Here is a 21,767-nt window from a genome sequence, read left to right as displayed (position 1 = left end):
TGGCTTACGTGGGTCCTGGGGAATAGAACTGGGGTCCTTAGGCTTCACAGGCACTGTTTTGTTTTTAACCAGGGTCTCACTAGGGGAGTTGAGACTGGTCCTGAGCTCTCCATCCTCCTGCCTCCACCTCCTCTGTGCAAGCATGAGCCACCGTAACCTGGCTGAAAATCATTACTTTTTAAAAACCCATATAATATAGATAGGTCAGGCATGGTGGCACACGCCTTTAATCCCAGCACTTGGGAAGCAGAGGTAGGAGGATTGCCATGAGTTCGAGACCACCCTGAGACTCCATAGTGAATTCCAGGTCAGCCTGGGTTACAGCGAGACCCTACCTTGGAAAACCAAGACAAACAGACAAGCACATAAGCAAACTCTGCAGTTCTGAATTGCTGGGTTAGAGACTCTCTGCCGATCCCTGGCAGGGTCTGCTTGCTGGCCGACTCCCACCTCCTCCCATGGCCCCATGCCCTGCGCCCCACGGGCACTGGCCACTCACTGCAGCTGGTTGATGATCACCATCCGCACGTGCTCCCGTGCCTTCAGGATCTTCTCCAGTCGATGGATGTCGTAGGTGTTTGGGTTCCGGAAGGGGATGTCATCGGGCAGGCCTGTGACCTCCACAGCATCCGGGCTGTCTCGGATCAGCTTGTACGGGACCAGCACAGGCCGGTTCAGGCCCAGGGCCTCGCCTGGAAGTCAGAACAGAAGCCGATGCTCACGTCTGAGGTGAAGTTCACTTGGCAAGGGACTGTTCTCTGGCTTCCTGCGCTCAGCAGCTCTCCCACCCAGGGGAGCGCATCAAACACACACACATACACATGTGGTTTGAATGTAAAATGTCCCCCACAAGGCTGGCTGGAGAGTTGGTTTAGTGGTTAAGGCACTTGCCTACAACTCTATTTGCCTGTAAAGCCTAGCGACCCAGGTTTGATTCCCCAGCACCAACTAAACCAGATGCACTAAGGGGCACCTGTGTCTGGAGTTCGTTTGCAATGGTTAGAGGACCTGGCATGCCCATTCTCCCCTCTCCCCCTTCTCTCTCTCTCAAATAAATACATAAATAAAGTCCCCCCCGCCCCCCAAGGCAGGGTCTCACTCTGGCTCAGGCTGACCTGGAATTCACTATGTAGTCACAGGGTGGCCTCGAACTCACGGCGATCCTCCTACCTCTGCCTCTCGAGTGCTGGGATTAAAGGCATGCGCCACCATGCCCGGCTCATAAATAAAGTTTTTAAAAGAAAGGTCTGGGCTGGAGAGATGGCTTAGTGGTTAAGCACTTGCCTGTGAAGCCTAAGGACCCCGGTTCGAGGCTCGATTTCCCAGGACCCACATGAGCCAGATGCACAAGGGGGTGCACGCGTGCCCATTCTCTATCTATTTGCCTCTTTCTCTCAAATAAATAAATAAAAAGAAAGGTTCCCCCATGGTTTCATGTGTTTGAACACGTGGCCCCCAGCTGGCGGCACATGTGGCTTTGGGAAGGCTGTGCAATCTCTGGCAGGTGGAGTCTTGCTGGAGGATGTGGGTCGCTGGGGGAAGACACTAAAGCCTGGAAGCCTCTGTCCCACTTCCGGTTAGGCTGCCGCTTCTTCAAGGACACTGAGAAGAGCCAGCTCCCGTCTCCTACCATGAACCCTTTCCTTCCTCCAGTTACTTCTGGTCGGGTGTCTGTTTGTAACGTTAATGCACACCAACACACACACACATGTGCACCATCAGTCCCTAACGGGGGAGGCAGGACCCCTCAGGAGGGCACACCCCCTCACCCCCTGCCGGGGCCACGTACCGTACTTCTCATTGAAGAGCTCCTTCACCTGCTCGCGGAGGATCACCTTCTCCCCCAGCCTGTTGGCGTCATCCTCGTCTGCAAGAGACAAGCAGCCTGCAGAGCCTGCCCAAGGCGCTCTGCAGGCAGCCTCTGCCCACGCCGCCCTCTCTGCTGCTGAAGCAGGTCCAGCCAGCCATTCTGTCTACCTACTCTCTCATGCGTCAACCCTCCCATCCATCTTCTCCTCTATCCACCTGCCCATCCTTCCTCCCTCCCTCCCCCCATATTCCCTGAACAGTACCCTTAGCTCAAGCCAGAGGCAGAAATCCCCCAGGGAGTTCACAGCCTAGAGGGACATCATCTAGTCACCCCCTCCCCCGCCCCCATATATGTGTAACGAGAGGTGACAGTCTGGGTGTTTCCCCCTGTCTGCAAGTCTGCAGCCATTCCCAGGACATAAGGATGTTACTTCTCCAGGCTTAAAAATTATTATTATTGTTGTTTTGCTTTAATCCCAGGACTCAGGAGGCAGAGTTGGAGGATCGCCGTGAGTTCAAGGCCACCCCGAGACTACATAGTGAATTCTAGGTCGGCCTGGGAGAGAGTGAGACCCTACCTCGAAAAACCAAAAAGTAAAGTAAAATAAAATAAAAGTTTTCTGGGGGAGGGGCAGATGACTCACGGGTGACAGGAACTTGCTTCCAAAGCCTGCCAGTCCAAGTTTGATTCCCCAAATACCCACATAAAGCCAGATGTACAAAGTGGTACACGTGTCTGGAATTTGTTTTCAGCAGTAAGAGGCCCTGGCAGCTCCCATACTCATTCTCTCTCTCTCACAAATAAAAAAGTATCTAATTAAAAATATTTTATTTTTATTTATTTCACAGAGAAAGAGGGAGAGAGAGAATGGGCACGCCAGGGCCTCCAGCCACTGCAAATGAACTCCAGACATGTGTTCCCCCTTGTGCATCTGGCTAATGTGGGTCCTGGGGAATAGAACCTGGGTCCTTTGGTTTTGCAGGCCAACACCTTAACTGCTAAGCCATCCCTCCAGCCCTTTTTTTTTTTCTTCTTGAGGTAGGGTCTCATTTTAGCCCAGGCTGATCTAGAAACCACTATGTAGTCTCAGGCTGGCCTTGAACCCACGGCGCTCCTCCTACCTCTGCCTCCCGAGTGCTGGGATTAACGGCATGCGCCACCACGCCTGGCCTCCTTGCAGTCTTTATCCAGCTTTAGCCTGGTGATGACCACATTGTTGGGGGCCAATCAGCCTTTTTCCCTCTGTGCCCGTTCAACGTAGATGACATATTTCTTCCGGTAAACCTAGACTGCTTTGTCAATCCGCTGACCTTTCTCTTGTCCTCACTCAACCTGAACTTCATTGTCCTTTCGGACAGGCACAGAAGGAACATACTTCTGTCTTGGCTCTTTGGTAAAAGAGGAAGATACATTCTTCCTCTGGCCATGGGAAGGTGCACTGAAATGCCTTTCACAGTCCTTGCTTTGGTCACAAGTCACAAAGGGATTAAATTTGATTTTGACAGCTACCACTCGGGCAATGGCCACTAAAGGGAAGAGCCTGGCGAATTCTTTTTTTAAAAAACAATAATTGTATCCTTATTTATTTATTTGCAAGCACAGAGAGAGAGAGAGAGATAGAAGACAGAGAGAATGGGCATGCCAGGGCCTCCAGCCACTGCATAGAAACTCAAGATGTATGTGCCACCCCATGCATCTGGCTTTACTTGGAGATGGGGGGAGGGTGTTTCATTAGGTAGCCCCGACTGGCCTTGAACTTAACAACCATTCTGTCTCAACTGCCTTAATACATGTATCACAGGCATCCAGCTTGGTTCACCCTGTTTTGTGTGGATGTATATTTATTTTATTTTATTTTTTTGGTTTTTCAAGATAGGGTCTCACTCTAGCAAAGGCTGACCTGGAATTCACTATGGAGTCTCAGGGTGGCCTCGAATTCATGATGATCCTCCACCTCTGCCTCCCGAGTGCTGGGGTGAAAGGCATGCGCCACCATGCCCAGCTTTATTTTATTTTTATCTATTTATTTATTTATTTGACAGAGAAAGAGGGAGAGAGAGAGATAGACAGATAGAGTGAAAGAGAGAATGGGTGCACCAGGGCCTTCAGCCACTACAAACAAACTCCAGATGTGTGCGCCACTTTGTGCATCTGTTTAAAGTGGGTCCTGGGGAATCAAACCTGGGTCCTTTGGCTTTGCAGGCAAATGCCTTAATTGCTAAGATATTCTTCCATCCCTATCTTATTTTATTTTTATTTTTTTTAATTGACAATTCCCGTAACTGTGCGTGGAGGTCAGCAGTTGATGTCATGTGACTTCCTTGGTCGCTCTCCACCTCATTCACTGAGGCGGGAACTCTCCCCTGAACTCAGAGCTCAGTGATTCAGTTAGTGTAGCTAGCCAGCTCGCTCTGAGGATAAGAGGTGGGCCACCAAACTTCCCAAACATTTATGCAGGTCCCAGGGATCTGAACTCTGGTCCTTATGCTTGCACCAAAAGTACTTTATCTACTGAGCCATCTCCCCAGTTCTCATGTTTTTTTTTTTTTTTTTTTTTGGTTTTGTTTTGTCTCTCACAATGGCCATCTGCCTGGGCAGCTGTCCCCTTTTTTCTTTTAATCTGCTGTCTGTTAGCTTGAGGATTAACTTGATTTGGCCCAGGGTAAAGGAACACGCATACACAGGCAGGTTGTGAAATCAAAGCGAGCTATGTACACAACGTCAGAGCACCTGGCTCACAGCACTGCACAATCCAACCTCAGGGTGAAGATCAAGGGCCTTAATGGTGTTGGTCTTCCCCAACCTGGGTGAAACAGGGACCACTTTCAGGAAGGGAACATGCAGGAGAAGAAATACTGAGGGGCAAATCCCCCCCCCCCCAACTCCAGCCCTGCAGCGCACACAGCTAACAAATTCACTTCCAGCTCACCTAGTTTTGTTTTTTTCAGACAGGTTCTCACGTACTGCATGCTGGCCTAAAGATGACGTTGAACTCCCAGTTCTCCTGCCTCCACCTCCCCAGTACTGGGATTACTGGTGTGCACCACCATGCTTGGTTTATGTGGCCCTGGGGGGATCAAACTCAGGGTCTTGTGCACGCTAGGCAAGCAATCTTCCCAATGAACTATATTCTCAGACCATAAATTGACTTTTTTCTTTTCTTTTTATTGGTCTCACTGTAGCTCCGGCTGAGCCGGAATTCACTCTGTATTCTCAGGATGGCTTCCTCCTACCACTGCTGGGATTAAAGGCGTACACCACCACGCCCGGCTCTGTTTTGTCCAGGCAGGGCCTCACTCTAGCCTAGGCTGACCTGGTATTCACTATGTAATCTCATATTGATCCTCCTACCTGGCCTCCGCAGTGCTGGGATTAAAGGTGTACGCTACCACGCCTGGCTCAAGTTCACCTCTCGTTTGAACTGTGTCTAGCACCTGGTGTGGGCTTCTTAATTGTTTTGTGATTGAGGCTAAGTACAGGGTGCAAGGGCTTAACTTGTGCAAGATCCTGCCCTTAACATCCCCTCCCCAAAAAGGCAGAGAGAGATGGCCACACGACAGTGGGTTGGCGGCTCTTGTTCAGGCCTGTGATCTCCAAGGATCTCCGTGGTTTTCTTGTTGCTGTTGACCCTGACCTGACCGTGGGGGACACAGGCAGAACCTTTCTCAGTTGCCGGATCTGGGAAGGCCCCTTGGAGCCCGATATACTTTACAAAGTGTAATGGTCAATTTTCTTTGTCAGCTTGCCTGGATGTAGAGCCAACATGGAGACAAACATTTGAGTCTTTCTGGGATAGCATTTCTGGAGAGGTTTAACTGAGGAGGGCAGACTCACCCTGAATGTGGACAACACCATGCCATGGGCAGGGGCCCCAGAATGAACAAAAAGGAGAAAGCGGAAGGGTGTGGTGGCGCACGCCTTTAATCCCAGCACTCGGGAGGCAGAGGAAGGAGGATCACTGTGAGTTCGAGGCCTTCCTGAGACTACAGAGTGATTTCTAGGTCAGCCTGGGTCAAAATGAGATCCTACTTCAAAACAAAAACGAAACAAAACAAAAAACCAGGGCTGGAGAGATGGCTTAGCGGTCAAGGCGTTTGCCTGCAAAGTCAAAGGACCCCAGTTCAATTTCCCAAGTCCCACGTTGGCCAGATGCACAAGGTGGCACATGTGCCTGCAGTTCATTTGCAGTGGGATCTCTGTCAAATAAATAAATTAAAAAATATTTTTTAAAAACCCACTGGGTGTGGTGGTGCATTCCCTTAATCCCAGCACTCGGGAGGCAGAAGTAGGAGGATCACCATGAGTTCAAGGCCACCCTGAGCCTACAGAGTTAATTCCAGGTCAGCCTGGACCAGAGTGAGACCCTACCTCGGAAAAAACAAACAAACAAACAAACAAACAAAAAATAGCAACAAACAGACTAGAGATGGTTTTAGAGGTTAAGATGTTTGTCTGCAAAGTCTAAGGACCCAGGTACAACTCTCAAGATCCCATGTAAGCCAGACACACAAAGGTGAGGCAAGGGCAAGGTTGAACATGACCACTAGGTGGCGCAAATGAGTGGCATTTGATTTCAGTGGCCAAAGTCCTGGAGACAATTCTCTCTCTCTCAAATTAAAAATAATAATAATAATAATGACAAAAAGTAACAAATAAGTAAAAATGAGAACGCAAGCTGAGGCCAGCATTCCTTTCTCTCCACCCCTCGTGGGTGCCATGTGACAGGCGCCTCACACTCCCGTCACCATGCCTTCCTCCCACGATGATGGGCTATAACCTCAAACTGTTCCTTCTTTGAGTTGTTTGCTGTAAGGTGTTTTGTCATTGTCATAGCACACTAGAAAAGTAAGCTACAAAGTGGACCCTCTTGATACAGGATGGAGCTGATGGGACTATTTTCTGGGTTCCTAGGATCCTGTCTCATTCCTCAAAGCCTAGACACAGTCATTAAATCCCTAAAACCAAAAATTATAGTGCACACCTTTAATCCTAGTACTTGGGAGGCAGAGAGGAGTGCTGTGAGTTCGAGGCCAGCCTGGCACTACAAAATGCGTTCCAGGTCAGTGAGACCCTACTTTGGAAAACCAGTAAGTCAATATAAGTAAATAAATAAATAAATAAAAGATGGCTGGGAAGGTAGGGCCTGACTCAGTGGGGCAGCATTTGCACAAGGGGTTCCATGCCCAGCACCACAAACAATAACCTCCCCTCAAAACTTCTATTATCTTCTTATTCCTCATATGTATACATTCACTTTTTTTCTTTTTCGATGCAGGGTTTTGCTCTAGCCCAGGCTGACCTGGAACTCACTTTTCAGCACCAGGCTAGCCTTGGAGTCCTGGCAAGCCTCCTAACTTCAGCTCCCCCAGCCTCTCCCCAATGCTGAGAATGGAGGTGTGAGTCATCACCACACCTGGCTAAGGTTGTTTGTTTGGTTTTTGAGGTAAGGTCTCCTTCTAGCCCAGGCTGACCTGGAATTCACTCTGTTGTCTCAGGGTGGCCTTGAACTCACTCTGATCCTCCTACCTGTGCCTCCCGAGTGCGGGGGATTAAAGGCAGCATGCCACCACCACCATGCCCTGCTAAGGTTTGTTTTTAAACCAGCTCTGATCACAGATGGAGCGAGGGCATCTCTGCTCATGGGGTTCTACCAAACCAGGCGTCCCCATCACCCATCACCGTTGGCCTGGTGCAAACCCACAATTCCTGCCTCCCGACTGTTTTGTCAGAGGCTGACCCCTCCTGAAGACCCGGACATCTAGCAAGCACGTGGGCCGTTCCCTGCGTCCCCTCCCCCACTGGGCTACTTCTGTGGCTCAAAGGCACATTTATCACTCAGGGAGAGCATGTGTTCAGCCCATGGTGCCTGGCGACGCCTCCATGCTCCAAATAAAGGCACTGCTTGTTCCCATCAGCATGGGTGGTCCCGGCTCAGGAATAGTTCCTCTGAGGTTTTCTGGAATGGTGAAGAAAAAGTCGGAGCTACCCAACCCCCCCAACTTCAGGGGGTAGTGCAGCAGTCTCTTGTCTAACAACTTTCCCTTCTAGCCACGTGTGGGGTGCAGGGACCCTGGCTGAGTCCCCTTAGGCCAGGAAATGAGCAGGGCTTCCCACATACCCCAGGGCTCCATGGCCCACTTGGCAGCTTCAGCAGAAAGGAGGTGTCGGGCCAATTCTGGGTGTAGCATCAGGGCGTCTGTCTGCCCACAAAGGCCTCCCCACCCTGTCCTACACCGCCCGGGCAGATGCCAGCGCGTCCCACCAAGGCATAAGGGTGATCATTACCAGAGCTAATTAACAAAGAAAAGCATAGATATTTATGTGGAGAAATGGCTGGTGCTGGAATTGTGGTATCTTTAGAAACTTCAGAAAGGACAGTTTTATTTTGAGCTCTCAAGAGGTTGACAGAGAGAGTGGGGAAGACGTGGGGGAGAGGACTGGACACAAGAAAAAGACCATCAGGTCCTGGGCCGAGGGGATCATAAGGAAATGCAGGCCTAGCCACAAGAGGTCCTAAGGTTGTAGATAGCAAGTGAACTTATCCCCTATCGCAGGTCACAGAAAATTAACTTGTCCAACGTTCTCTGTTCAGAGAGGGCAGAAATTATTTCCTCGGGGGACACACAGACCCTGCTCCACCTGTCTCTCTCTCAGCATCTGCTGGCTGACAGGAGACCCCACGAGAGACACTGAGCAGTGCCACTGGGGTCTTGCCCCACTCTATACACAGAACTCCACTCCTGGGCTTCCTAGACCTCCATCCCTTCTGAAAATGGGCCTCAGACAAAGCTAGGAAAATAAGGTGAGGGCCTGGAGAGATGGCTTAGCCATTAAGGTGCTTGCCGGCGAAGCCAAAGGACCCAGGTTGGATTCCCCAGTACCCATGTAGAGCCAGATGCACAGAGTGGCACATGCATCTGAAGCTTGTTTGCAGTGGCTGGAAGCCCTGGCATGCTCATTCACTCTCTTTCTTATAAATAATGATAAGCTGGGCGTGGCGGCGCACGCCTTTAATCCCAGCACTTGGGAGGCAGAGGTAGGAGGATCACCGTGAGTTCAAGTCCACCCTGAGACTCCATAGTGAATTCCAGGTCAGCCTGGGCTAGAATAAGACCCTAGCTCGAAAAACCAAACCAAAACAAAACAAGATACTAGTAATTTAAAAAGGGGCTGGAGAAATGGCTTAGCAGCTACGGCATTTGCCTGCAAAGCCAAAGGACCCAGGCTCGATCCCCCAGGACCCACGTTAGCCAGATGCACAAGGGGGTGCACGCATCTGGAGTTCATTTGCAGCAGCTGGAGGCCCTGGCACGCCCATTCTCTCTCTCTCTCTCTTTCTGTGAAATAAATAAATAAAGCCAGCCCACCACCACACAGCCGGCTGGATTATTCTTTTCATGTTATATTTTTGCAAGCAGGGAGACACACAGACAGAGAAGGGGTGTACCATGGCCTCTTGTCACTGCAAACAAATTCCAGATGCATGCATCATTTTGTACATCTGGCTTTACATGGGTACAGGAGAATCGAATCCAGACTGTTCAGGTTTTGTACGCAAGTGCCTCTAACCACTGAGCCATCTTCCCGTCCCTGACGTGACTATTCTAACCCAAAGCTTCACTATTTCTTTTCTTCCACACATCAGCCTTCTGCAGCAGTGCTACCAGCCCCGCCCCCCTTCTAGAACATGCCTTCCCTACCTCACCGGCCAATGCTCCCTCCTAGATCCTACATGGTCTCAGTAGTCTCAGTCTCAGGGTGGCCTTGAACCCACGGCGATCCTCCTACCTCTGCCTCCCAAGCGCAGGGACTAAAGGTGTGTGCCACCATGACCAGTTTCCTCCTAGATCCTAACTTATCCATCTCTGGGCTCAGGCCGCTGCAGCATTCCCTGGCTATCTGCCTGCCAGCTTTGCCTACCTGCCCTGGGTTGAAGATAGTCACTATAGTAACCCTCAGGAAATGCAAATAATATCATTACTGAAATAAACACATGGGGCTGGGGAGATTGCTCAGTGGGTAAAGTGCTTGCCCTGCAATCCAGAGAACCTGAGTTTGATCATTAGCACCCACATAAAAACTATAAATAAATTAAAAAAAAAAACAAAACAAAAAAACTAAGGCCGGGTGTGCTGGTGCACGTCTTTAATCCCAGCACTCAGGAGGCAGAAGGGAGAAGGATTGCTGTGAGTTTGAGGCCAGTCTGAGACCACATAGTGAATTCCAGATTGACCTGGGCCAGCGTGAGACCCTACCTTGAACAAAACAAAACAAAACAAAGGCACAAATGTCAGCCTTCGAGGCTACATACATGCCTTTCCTTCTTGGGAAGCGAGGGCATGGGCTGCAGAGGGTTTGTGGACACATGCCTGTTTTTTATTTTTTTTTTAGAAACTTTAAAAATATTTTATTTTATTTGAGAGAGAGAGGCAGATAGAGAAAGAGAATGGGTGCACCAGGGCCTTCAGCCGCTGCAAATGAGCTCCGGACACATGCACACCTTGTACATCTGGTTTACATGGGTCCTGGGGAATCGAAACCTGGGTCCTTTGACTTTGCAGGCAAGCGCTTTAACAGCTAAGCCATCTCTCTTGGCCTGGTCCCCGCCCCTCCCTCCCCCAAAGTAGGTTCTTGATATAGCAGACTTGAAATTTACTAGGTAGTCTCGGACTGGCCAAGAACTCACAGGATCCTCCTACCTCTCCCTACCAAGTGCTGGGGTTAAGGGCGTGCGCCACCACGCCTGGCTTCTCACTGGGTTAAAAATTTTTTTTGTTTATTATTTATTTATTTATTTGAGAGCGACAGACAGAGAGAGAAAGAGGCAGAGAGAAAGAGAGGAGAGTGGGCGCGCCAGGGCCTCCAGCCACTGCAAAGGAACTCCAGACGCATGCGCCCCCCTTGTGCATCTGGCTAACGTGGAGCCTGGGGAATAGAGCCTTGAACCCGGGTCCTTAGGCTTCACAGGCAAGCGCTTAACCACTAAGCCATCTCTCCAGCCCTCTCACTGGGTTTTTTTTTTTTAATTTTTATTTATTAATTTATTTGAGAGCGACAGACACAGAGAGAAGGGCAGATAGAGGAAGAGAGAGAGAATGGGCGCGCCAGGGCTTCCAGCCACTGCAAACGAACTCCAGACGCGTGCGCACCCTTGTGCATCTGGCTAACGTGGGACCTGGGGAACCGAGCCTCGAACCGGGGTCCTTAGGCTTCACAGGCAAGCGCTTAACCGCTAAGCCATCTCTCCAGCCCTCTCGCTGGGTTTTTAAGGTGGCAGGGGTCTCAGGCCACCCTTCCTGTGCTGCTCAAGGGACAGGACCAATGCCATTGACACATTGGCACCAACACATACAGCTATCTATGTCAAGGTGGACCGCTGGCTAGGAATTGGCCGAGAGGCTGGGAGGCTCCCAAACACAGGCATGCCTCCAGGGACCCTGTCACAGGGCATGGCTGGAGCCACAGCTGGCCCCACAGAAGGCACATCCCTATCCCTTGTGGGTAAAGACAGTCCGTGTCCACAGGCCTGTGAAGTATGGCACGTGTCTGCCCTGATCTGCTGCTGTGTCTAGCTTATTTCTCCCCGGTCAGACTGCCAGCAGTGGCTCTGCCTCTGGGCAATCTCTACTGTGGGCACAGGATGCCCAAGTCACTGGATGCACCCTGTCAGGGCACCTGGCTTACTCGCACGTCTTACCATGGTGTGCGCATGCGTGCACGTGTGCGCATGCGTGTTGGAGGCCAGAGGTCAATGTCTTTTATCACACTCCTCATCTAATTCACAGGATCTGTCACTGAAGCCAGAACCCACTGACTCAGCTTATCTACCTAGCCCACTTGCCCCAGGGATCTTCACTGAGTCCTTTAAATTTTTAAAAATTTGGGGGCTAGGGAGATGGCTTAGTGATTAAAGGTGTTCGCTTGTAAAGCCTGCCAGCTCAGGTTCAATCCCTAATTAACATATAAAGCCAGATGCACAAAGTGGTGGCAGCACCTGGCATTCGTTTCCAGTGGCAGGAGGGCCTGCCATGCCCTTATTTTCTCTCTCCCTCAAATAAAAATAATTAAAAACATTTTGGTGTACTAGTATGTGGGGTGTGTGCATGTATGCACTGCATGTAAGTGTAATGTGCACAGACGGATGCAATCTATATGCCCGTATGTAGAGACCAGGGGAGGATGTTGGGTATATTCTGTTCCCCCCCTTCTTTTTTATTTTTTAATTTTTTGGTTTTTTTTTTTTTTTTTATTTGAGAGCGACAGATAGAAAGAGGCCGATAGAGAATGGGCATGCCAAGGCCTCTAGCCACTGCAAAGGACCTCCATTCGTGTGCGCCCCTTGTGCATCTGGCTAACATGGGTCCTGGGGAATCGAGCCTCGAACCAGGGTCCTTACGCTTGACAGTTAAGTGCTTAACTGCTAAGCCATATCTCCAGCACCCCCTTATTTCTTGAGATAGAGTTTGTTACTGAAATTATAGCTTGTCCTTCCTCCCTCCCTCTCCTTTTCTTCCTTCCTGGTTTTTTGTATGTGTGTGTGTGTTTTTTTTTGTTTGTTTGTTTTTTGGTTTTTCGAGGTAGGGTCTCACTCTAGCCCAGGTGGACCTGGAATTCACTATGTAGTCTCAGGGTGACCTCAAACTCATGGCGATCCTCCTACTTCTGCCTCCCGAGTGCTGGGATTAAAGGCGTGTACCACCACTCCCGGCAGGAAAAAGATTTTATTAGAATCTTTATTTTTATTTATTTGAGAGAGAAAAGAGGCAAGATAGAGAGATAGACAGAGGATGGTGCACCTTGCTTCTCACGTGGGTGCTGGGGATTGGGTTCAGACCCTTAGGCTTGCATAACAAGCTTTCTCACCTGCTTAGCTCCTACCCCACCCCTTTTCGTTGGCATTTTCTTTTATAGACAAGAGTCTCATGGAGCCTGGGCTGACCCTGAACTCCAGACCCTTCCATCTCCACATCTACAGTGCTGGGATCACTGGCGTGTACACAGCCACACCCAAGGTGTTTGTTTTTTTTTAAATCCCAGAAAACACCCCTTCCCTGGGGTACCTGTGGCCGTCAGCACCAGCCACATCTCTGTCCCTCATTGAAGTTTGCAGATAGGCCTTGCCTGTCCCTTCAGAAACCCACCAAGGTGAGCCGGGTCCAGACAGCATACGGTGTCAGGGATTGGGGGGCTTGGCCTCGCTGTGGCCAGTGACCGCTGATGGATGTGAGACTGGGAAATGGGTCAGAGGCCTCCCCTATTCCTGGCACTGACACTCAGCCCTTGCCTGATCCACTACCAAAGACCAAAGCTGGGCCTGGTGGCACATGTTTGGTGCCCTAGCATGTGGGAGGTGGAGGGAGAAACAAGGGATTCAAAGTTACCCTAGTACAGCAAGTTTGATTCTGCCCAAGTTTTCTTTTTTCTTTCTTTTTTTTTTCGAGGTAGGATTTCCCTCTAGCTCAGGGTGACCTGGAATTCACTATGCAGTCTCAGACTGGCCTTGAACTCAAAGCGATCCTCCTACCTCTGCCTCCCAAGTGCTGGGATTAAAGGCGCGCGCCACCACACCCCGGCAAGTTTTCTTATTTTTATTTATGTATTTACTTGAGAGAGGGGGAAGGGAGAGAGGATGGGTCTCCAGCCACTGCAAACAACCTCTAGACACATGCGCCCCCATGTGCATCTGGCTTACGTGGGCACTGGGGAATTGAACCTGGGTGGGTCCATAGGCTTGGCAGGCAAGTGCCTTAACCACTAAGCCATCTCTCTAGCCCCTCTACCCGAGTTTTCTATCACCAAGCCTCTGAGATTCCAGGCAAGTGCATTACAATTGAGCCATGCCCTGGGGAGTTCTGGGTAGACAGCCAATCACTAGGCCACATCCTCAGCCCCACTGCTAGGGCCAATCCAGCAGGCAGGAAAATGCTCTACCACTGAGGTAGGCATCCAGATTTGGTGAGGCATCTTGTCACCTAAAACTGGGTGGCCCTTAGGTGGTGGTTTGAATGTGTGGCCCCATAAACTCAGGCTTTTTTTTTTTTTTTTTTTTTTTTGCTCTATTCCAGGCTGACCTGGAATTCACTATGTAGTCTTAGGATGGCCTCAAACTCATGGTGATCCTCCTACCTCTGCTTCCCAAGTACTAAGGTTAAAGGGGTGCATATCACCATCAGGCCTTTTTTATTAAACTTCCTGCTTGGGCCCCTAGGAGGCAGATCCCTGCTACACACAGGAGGCATCACAGGGGGGTGGATCACAGAGTGCAGCCCTAAAGTGTAAGGAGAGCAATTGGAGCTCTATTTGGGGGTGTCTCTGTGCTATGATCTATGGAAACGAGTCAGTTCTTCCTGCCATGGATGGTGTTGCCCCTGGAATTTGTAAGCCTGAAATAAACCCTTCCCTCCCATAAGCTGCTTTTGGTCATTTGTGTGTCTGGCCAGCAAGGCAAAGCTGACTGCAACATCTTCTCGCATTTAACCACCAAGCCCCTGCGCCCCATGCCGGCACTCTCCCTCCGTAGGAGAAATGCACTAGCTTCCCAGCCAGGCAGCCAGGCCCCTCACTGGGGGGCCACCTCAGCCCCTTTCTGCCCCGGGTTCTGGGGCATTGTGGGAATGGCAGGGCCATAACAGACACGCCCACCTCACCAAGCAGTTCTCATCTGCACATCAGCACCTCTTACCAGGCTTTGGGATGAGTCCTTGGAATGGCCTGGAAGGTAGAAAGAAAGGCAGTTTCAAAGGAAGGCCCTGGGGAATAGGACAGCCACCCCAACACAACACATTTTTAAAATCATCACTCTACGTATCTCATTTATTTGCAGAGAGAGAGAGAGAGAGAGGATAGGCACATCATAGCCACCAGACAGTGCAAACAAACTCCACATGCATGCGCCACTTTGTGGATCTGGCTTTACGCGGGTCCTGGGGATTCCAACCTGGGTTGTTAGGCCTTGCAGGCAAGTGCCTTAACCCCTGAGTCACCTCTCCTGCCCAAGACCAGCATTTTAAGTTTCTTTTTTCTTTTCTTTTCTTTTCTTTTCTTTTCTTTTCTTTTTTTTTTTTTTTTGGTTTTTCGAGGTAGAGTCTCACTCTAGCCCAGGCTGACTTGGAATTCACTATGGAGTCTCAGGATGGCCGCGAATTCTCGGCGATCCTACTAACCCTGCCTCCCAGGGGCTGGGATTAAAGGCGTGCGCCACCACGCCCAGCTATCATTTTAAATTTCTTTTGTCCTGAGTCAGGGTTTCCTGTAGCCTAGGCTTGCCTCAACTCGACATGTAGCTAAGGATGACTCTGAACTTTTGATCCTCCTGCCTCGATCTCCTCAGTGCTGGGCTTTCAGGCCAATTCCTGTTTAAGTAGTCCCAGGGATGGAACCCAGGGCTCTGTGTAAGCACTCCACCAAGTGAGTCACATCGCTACCATTTCTTGTTTTGTTTGGAGGTAGGCTCTTACTCTTGCCCAAGTTGACCTGGAATTTACTATGTAGTCTCGGGCTGGCCTCAAACCCAGAGACCCTCCCACCTCTGCCTCCAGAATGCCGCCACACCTGGCATGACCTGCAATTTTAACAAGATTTCTTTCTGGGCTGTACCTGTGCCAGGGACCTGTGCTCCTCTGGAAGGCTGGGTCTACATGCATGGGTGCTCCTGGGCAGGTAGAAGTTGGGCAGCCAGTCTATGTGTGTGATCCCCACACCCTGTCTGACCTGCAATCCCTCTCCAACTCTCACAGGAACTGGTAAAGCCAACCCCAGCCAGGCCAGGAAACACATCACGCTCTCCTCCCAGGAGTACCTGGTGACCGTGAACTTGATCTTGTCAGCCACAGCCAGGATCCTTTCCAGATTCTGGGAGCCAAAGGTGCAGGGCTTGCGGAACGGGATCCCCGGGGGCAGTCCTTCGATGATCACAGACCCGGGGTTGCTCTTGATCCGTTTATAGGGCACTTGCACCGGGTATTTGATGCCCAAGGCCTCCCCTGCGGGCAAGAGGAATGGTTGTGCTCAGGATGTGTGAGGACCCCTTTGAGAAGACGGGGAGTGAGCTGGTTCGCTGTGCGGGGGTGTTTTGGATGTGGGAGTCCTGGTGTGAACCTGGGCTGGGCACACCTCTAGTGGAGGGCAGAGTGGTGAGAAGTATGTGCAAATACTGGCATGTATACACAGTGACTGCTTGCTGCTGTGTGTGCGTGTGCCGGGGCACGGGGAAGCCAGGTTGACCTCAGGCTTCCTCTTCAATTGGTCTCCACCTTTTTGGGGAGAGTGGGTGCTCTTTTCTTTCTTTCTTTTTTTTTTTTTCCTTTGAGGTAGGGTCTCACTCTAGCTCAGGCTGACCTGGAATTCACCATGTAGTCTCAGGGTGGCCATGAACATACAGTGGTCCTCCTACCTCTGCCAACCCCAGTGCTGGGAATAAAGATGAGTGCCACCACACCCAGCACTGGGCGGGGCTGCAATGCAGGATCTCACTTTAGTTCAGGGCAACTTAGAACTCACTGTATAGCTCCAGGCTGGCCTTGAACTCATAGGGATCCTTTTCTCTCTGCCTCCCAAGAGTTGGGAGCCACCACACCTGGATTCCTTCTAATTTTTTAAACATATTTTTATTTATTTGATATAGAAAGGAGGGAGAAAGAGAGAATGGGCACCCTAGGGCTTCCAGCCACTGCAAATGAACTTCAGATGGGTGTGCCCCTTTGTGCATCTGGCTAATGTGGGTCCTGGGGAATTGAACCAGGGTCCTTTGGCTTTACAGGCAAACACCTTAACTGCTAAGCTATTCCTCCTTCAACTTTTTTTTTTTTTGGTTTTGGTTTTTCGAGGTAGGGTCTCACTCTAGCCCAAGCTGACCTGGAACTATGTACTCTCAGGGCGGCCTTCAACTCATGGCAATTCTCCTATCTGCCTCTCAAGTGCTGGGATTAAAGGTGTGCGCCACCACACCCGGCCCTGCTTCTAATTTTTTTTTAAATATTTTATTTATTTGAAATAGATGGATGCAAATGAACTCCTAACACATGTGCCACCTTGTGCATCCAGCTTTACATGAGTACTGGAGCATTGTACCGAGGTCCTTAGGCTTTGCAGGCAAGCGCTTTAGCTGCTCTCTCTCCAGCCCCCACCTCATTCCTTTTTTTTTTTTTTTTGGTAGGGTCTTGCTCTAGCCCAGGCTGAAGCTAAAATTCATTATGTAGTCTCAAGCTGGTGATCCTCCTACCTGTGTTTCCTGAATGCTGGGATTAATGGGGCATGCCACCACACCTGGCTTTTCTTCCATATATGTATATGTATATGTATATGTATATGTATATGTATATTTATTTTTACGAGACAGAGGGAAAGGGAGAATTGGTGCACAGGGCCTCCAGACACTGCAATCGAACTCCACATGCATGCACCACTTTGTGCGCATGTGTGACTTTGTGCACAAGTCACCTCGTGTGCCTGGCTTACGTGGGATCTGGGGAGTCAAACATGGATCCTAGGCTTAACCACTAAGCCATCTCGCCAACCCCTATTTTTATTTTATTGAGGTAGGGTCTCACTCTAGCCCAGGCTGACCTTGAGCTCATGATGATCTTCCTGCTTTGGTCTTGAGTGCTGGGATTGGAGGCACACACCCCCACAGCAGGACTTGGTCTCATTGGTTTAAACAAGATTGTTTTTCAATGTGTTATGTATGCATGTACACATATGCACGTGGAGGCCAAAGACCACCCCAAGAGTCACCTTCAGGAATGCTGTCCACCCCCTCAAGAAAGGGCCTCCGTGTCGTTGGCTTGGGACATAGGTGCACAGTCCAGGCTGCTCTGGAAATCGGGCCCGCCTCCCACCACAACCGCTCAGGGTTTTGGATTACAGCCACAGAGCACCGTGCCTGGCTGCTGTGGCCCCCCTCAAGCCCCAATAAGGTAGGGACTCGCTCTAGCCCAGGCTGACCTGGAATTCACTTTGTGGGTTGGACTCCTACCTGTGCCTCCTGAGAGCTGTTTTTATTTTTATTTTTATTTTTTGGTTTTCCAAGGTAAGGTCTCACTCTAGCTCAGGCTGACCCGGGATTCACTCTGTAGTCTCAGGGTGGCCTCGAACTCACAGCGATCCTCTTACCTCAGCCTCCCGAGTGCTGGGATTAAAGGCGTGCGCCACCACGGCTGGCTTTATTTATTTATTTTTTTACACAAGGTCTTATGTAGCTCAAACACACTACATAACCAAGGATGATCTTGAACTCCTAACCCTCCTGAAAGCTGGGGTTATAGGCTTATACCATCACCCCAGATTTAGAAGTGCTGCAGATGGGAACTAAGGCTTCCTGCATGCTAGGCAAGCACCTTTGCAGCTGAGCCACATCTCCCCGCTGGTTCCTTCTTGGTACAGGACATAGCTGTGTGCTCTCGGCTGGGTTGGAACGCACCCCTCTTCACCCTAGCCTCCCAAGATCTGGGGCACCAGGGATGCGCTCCTGTGCCCACCGGTGTCTGCTTTATTTCGCACAGTATCCGCACTACCTAGCACACCGTGAGTGGTTAAGAGGCATACAACGGGGTGGGGCCAGGCGTGGTGGCGCACGCCTTTATTCCCAGCACTCAGGAGGCAGAGGTAGGAGGATCGCCGAGAGTTCAAGGCCACCCTGAGAATAGAGAGTGAATTCCAGGTTAGCTTGGCCTAGAGTGAGACACCCACCTTGGGAAAAAACAAGTTTCTATGTGTATGTATAATATGTGTGAGTGTGTATGTGTGTGTGTGTATTTTAATATATGTTGGACAGTTTCCCCAGAGGAGACCTCTGCTATGACCAGGCAGCTCCCCACTTCTCCAGCCACCCCCCCCCCCACCTTGAAGCTCACCATATTTTTTATTAAACAGGTCTTGAACCTGCTCCCTTAGGGTGTTGGCGATGTCAATCCGTGAGAGTCTAGCATCAAAATTTTCTGCAAAGCAAAAACAATTATGTACGGAGGCACTCGGTGACTTTTAAAGGAGTATGATTTCCTAATTACAGCGGACTGCTTCTCTATCAATTAACAGATCCGTGGAGTGGTCCCCTCAGAGCCCCTTCATAATGAACGTCTTGACAGACTGCGTTTCACCAGAAGGACACACGCTGCTGCAACAACAGAACGGAGCTGGCAATTACGCTAATTGTTGATATTTGAAAACACCAAACTAATAAGGTAGCCCACAGGTGGGCCGCCAGAGAGTAAATGCCTGTGTCCCCAGCTGGGTAGGAGCTGTTGAAGGGGCTTTATTTATTAAGTCCCTGAGGAGACAGGAGGTCTGGCTGGCAGTGCCCACCCATGACTCACTCTCTCTGGAGCTGGTTACGTTGACGTGGGGCAGGGAGTAGAACCCAGCGTCACAGGGCTCCACTGCTGGGCCACACGGCAGCCCCTACCCTTAGTCTGTCCCTGGGGATTCACTGGATTACTTTACTGCTAAACCATGCCCCGGCCCTACTGGAGTGTTCTAGAAAAGCACTCTACCACTTCTAAGGGATAAACGTTTATAAAGGACCTCTGTGCACCAGCACATGATGGTGGGATGATGATCTCGGAGAAGGCTATGGTGTGAGCTGAGACATTCCATGTGTTTGGTAGGGATCTGAGGTGACCAACTCGGGATTTTTTTTTTTTTTTTAATTATTTTTATTAGAGACAGAATTGGTGCACCAGGGCCTCCAGTCACTGCAATCAAACGCCAGTCACGTGTGCCACATTGTGCTCATGTGTGACCTTGTGCCTTGCATGCCTGGCTTATGTGGGACCTGGAGAATTGAACATGGGTCCTTAGGCTTCACAGGCAAGCACCTTCACTGCTGAGCCATCTCTCCAGCCCAGGATTTGGTTCTTATCTCTTGTTTGCACCCTACCTCCTGGGGCTAACCTTTCCTGCCATTGGCCTCACTGTAGCGACCGTGTGGCCCGACACACTCTAGAGTCATTCCAGCCATTCCCAAGAGTTCTTAGGAGTTACTTAAACATGGACTGTGGATAGATGTTCTCAGCCATATCCCTTGGTGATGAGAGGGACAGGATGGCCTTATCACACTGGGGTCGCCCTTTTGTTATTGTTTATTTATTTGAGAACAGAGAGAGAGAGAGAGAGAATGAATGTGCCAGGGCCTCCAGCCACTGCAAATGAACTCCAGACGCATGCACCCCCTTGTGCATCTGGCTTACATGGGTCCTGGAGGATCAAGCCTCGAACCGGGGTCCTCAGGCTTCACAGGCAAGCACTTAACCGCTAAGCCACCTCTCCAGCTGGGGTCTCCCTTTTGGTCCAGCTACACTTTATTCACTTCCTGTTTTCTTAGTCCTCAATGGCCACATCGCCCCCACCCCCAATGTCCAAGAGCTGGGCTGACTGACACATATGGGCAGATAGATGGCTGCTTCCCAGGTAACACAGCCGGCTCCTGAGTGCTGTGACAACCGTCTCCCTACCTGACAGCCAGTGTCCCCAACTCAGAGCTGGAAGGCTGTGGCTCTTGTCCCTGTGGCTAGCCCCGCACCCCACACTGGGAGGGTGCAGTTTACCCTGTTCCCACCCACAGTCTGGTCCCTCAAAGCCAGTCCGGGTCATGACACTGGGATGGCCAACCTCATCCTTACCTTGAAAACCCTGTCTCTTCGGGGTCTCGTCCACAAGAGGGTCCCGGGAGTCCCTCTCTAGGGGCAGGGAGAGAAGGCAGGTGAGGAGGGAGCGCCCAGGGCCCCAGGTAGCATTGAGAAGGCAAGCCCACCCGAAGGCAGCAGTGGGAAACATCAGGGTGGGGGTGGCATGGGGGCAGAAGGAGCGGGTGAGACAAAGACCTGAACCCATCCCATACCCACCTGCATTGCACCCACGCCTAGGTACCTTGACTGTCCATGATGGTGGGTTCTTTGACACCCTCAGTGAGCAGTTCAGGCCTGGAAAACATAAGTGTGACATTCCGAGGCGCTTGTAAGCATCGCACAGCTGCTCGGCCCTCGGTCTGTCTCTCGGTGCGGCGGTACAATGGGCCTTCCTGGCTCTGTCCAGCACAGTGCTGGGGTCCCCTGTCAGCCCGTGGCAGCTGTTCTGCTGACCTGCACATGGAAGCTAGCGACTGCTTTGGGCTTGGGGGACTCGGAAGATGTACACCCCGGTGCTGGGATGGCTGGCAGACAGGCTCACTCTTAGATGCCATGCAGCCACAAATGGCACCCAGGGAAATAGGATTTTTGTTTTGTTTTCTTGAGTTAGGGTCTTGCTCTAGCCCAGGCTGGCCTGGGATTCACTATACAGTGTCAGGCTGGCATCAAATGCACAGTGATCCTCAGTCTCCAGAATGCTGGGGTTAAAGGTGTGTGCCACCATGCCAGGCTGGAAATGATTTTTATTTGTTTACTTTTGTGCTTGTGTCTGCGTGTGTGGATGTGTGTGGATGCACGTAGATATCCGAAGACAGCCTCTATTTCACTCCTCAGGTGCGCACCTTGTACTGAGTCTGAGTATCTCACTGGCCCGGAGCTCACCAATTAGGCTAGACTGGCTGGCCAGTGGACCCCTGAGGATCCTACTGTCTCCATTCCCCAGGGCCTGGATTACTGGCACACCCCACTACTGCCAGGATGTTTCCATGGGTTCTGGGTATCAAACTCAGGCCCCGATGCTTGCAAGGGAAGCACATTACCCACTGAGCTATCTTCCCCAGCCCAGCCTTACCTCTTGATGACAAACTGGATGCTGTTGCTGGCTTCCAGAATCTTCCGCAGCTTGGCGATCCCGAAGCAGTTGGGCCTGCGCAGCGAGATGCCCTCAGGCAACCCCAGCACAAACAGCTCCTCGGGGTGCATCAGAAACTTCGAGTAGGGCACCTTGACTGGCTCCGAGGTGCCAATGGCTTTGGCTGGAGAGACACAGTTACTGTCGGGCCACCTGGACCCGTGAGCTCACTCCTATGGGAGCTGCGGTCACTAGCCCTGGAGAC

General features: G+C 50.8%; 1 protein-coding gene across 1 annotated transcript in view; it reads right to left on the bottom strand.

The window, feature by feature from the left end:
• Nucleotides 1–21,767, bottom strand: part of Gtf2ird1 (GTF2I repeat domain containing 1) — a 111,663-nt gene that overhangs the window by 9,864 nt on the left and 80,032 nt on the right. Inside the window, exons 17-24 of the mRNA XM_045143784.1 lie at nt 21,503–21,686; nt 20,672–20,724; nt 20,425–20,481; nt 18,661–18,744; nt 15,609–15,792; nt 14,493–14,521; nt 1,790–1,867; nt 500–692 (exon numbers count right to left, since the gene is read on the bottom strand). Coding sequence (XP_044999719.1) covers nt 500–692; nt 1,790–1,867; nt 14,493–14,521; nt 15,609–15,792; nt 18,661–18,744; nt 20,425–20,481; nt 20,672–20,724; nt 21,503–21,686 — 862 coding nt within the window. The remainder of the gene's footprint in view (nt 1–499; nt 693–1,789; nt 1,868–14,492; nt 14,522–15,608; nt 15,793–18,660; nt 18,745–20,424; nt 20,482–20,671; nt 20,725–21,502; nt 21,687–21,767) is intronic.

The sequence above is a fragment of the Jaculus jaculus genome, chromosome 2 (assembly GCF_020740685.1).
Source record: "Jaculus jaculus isolate mJacJac1 chromosome 2, mJacJac1.mat.Y.cur, whole genome shotgun sequence".
NCBI classification, from domain to species: Eukaryota; Metazoa; Chordata; class Mammalia; order Rodentia; family Dipodidae; genus Jaculus; species Jaculus jaculus.
This window is presented reverse-complemented; position numbering and strand designations above follow the sequence as displayed.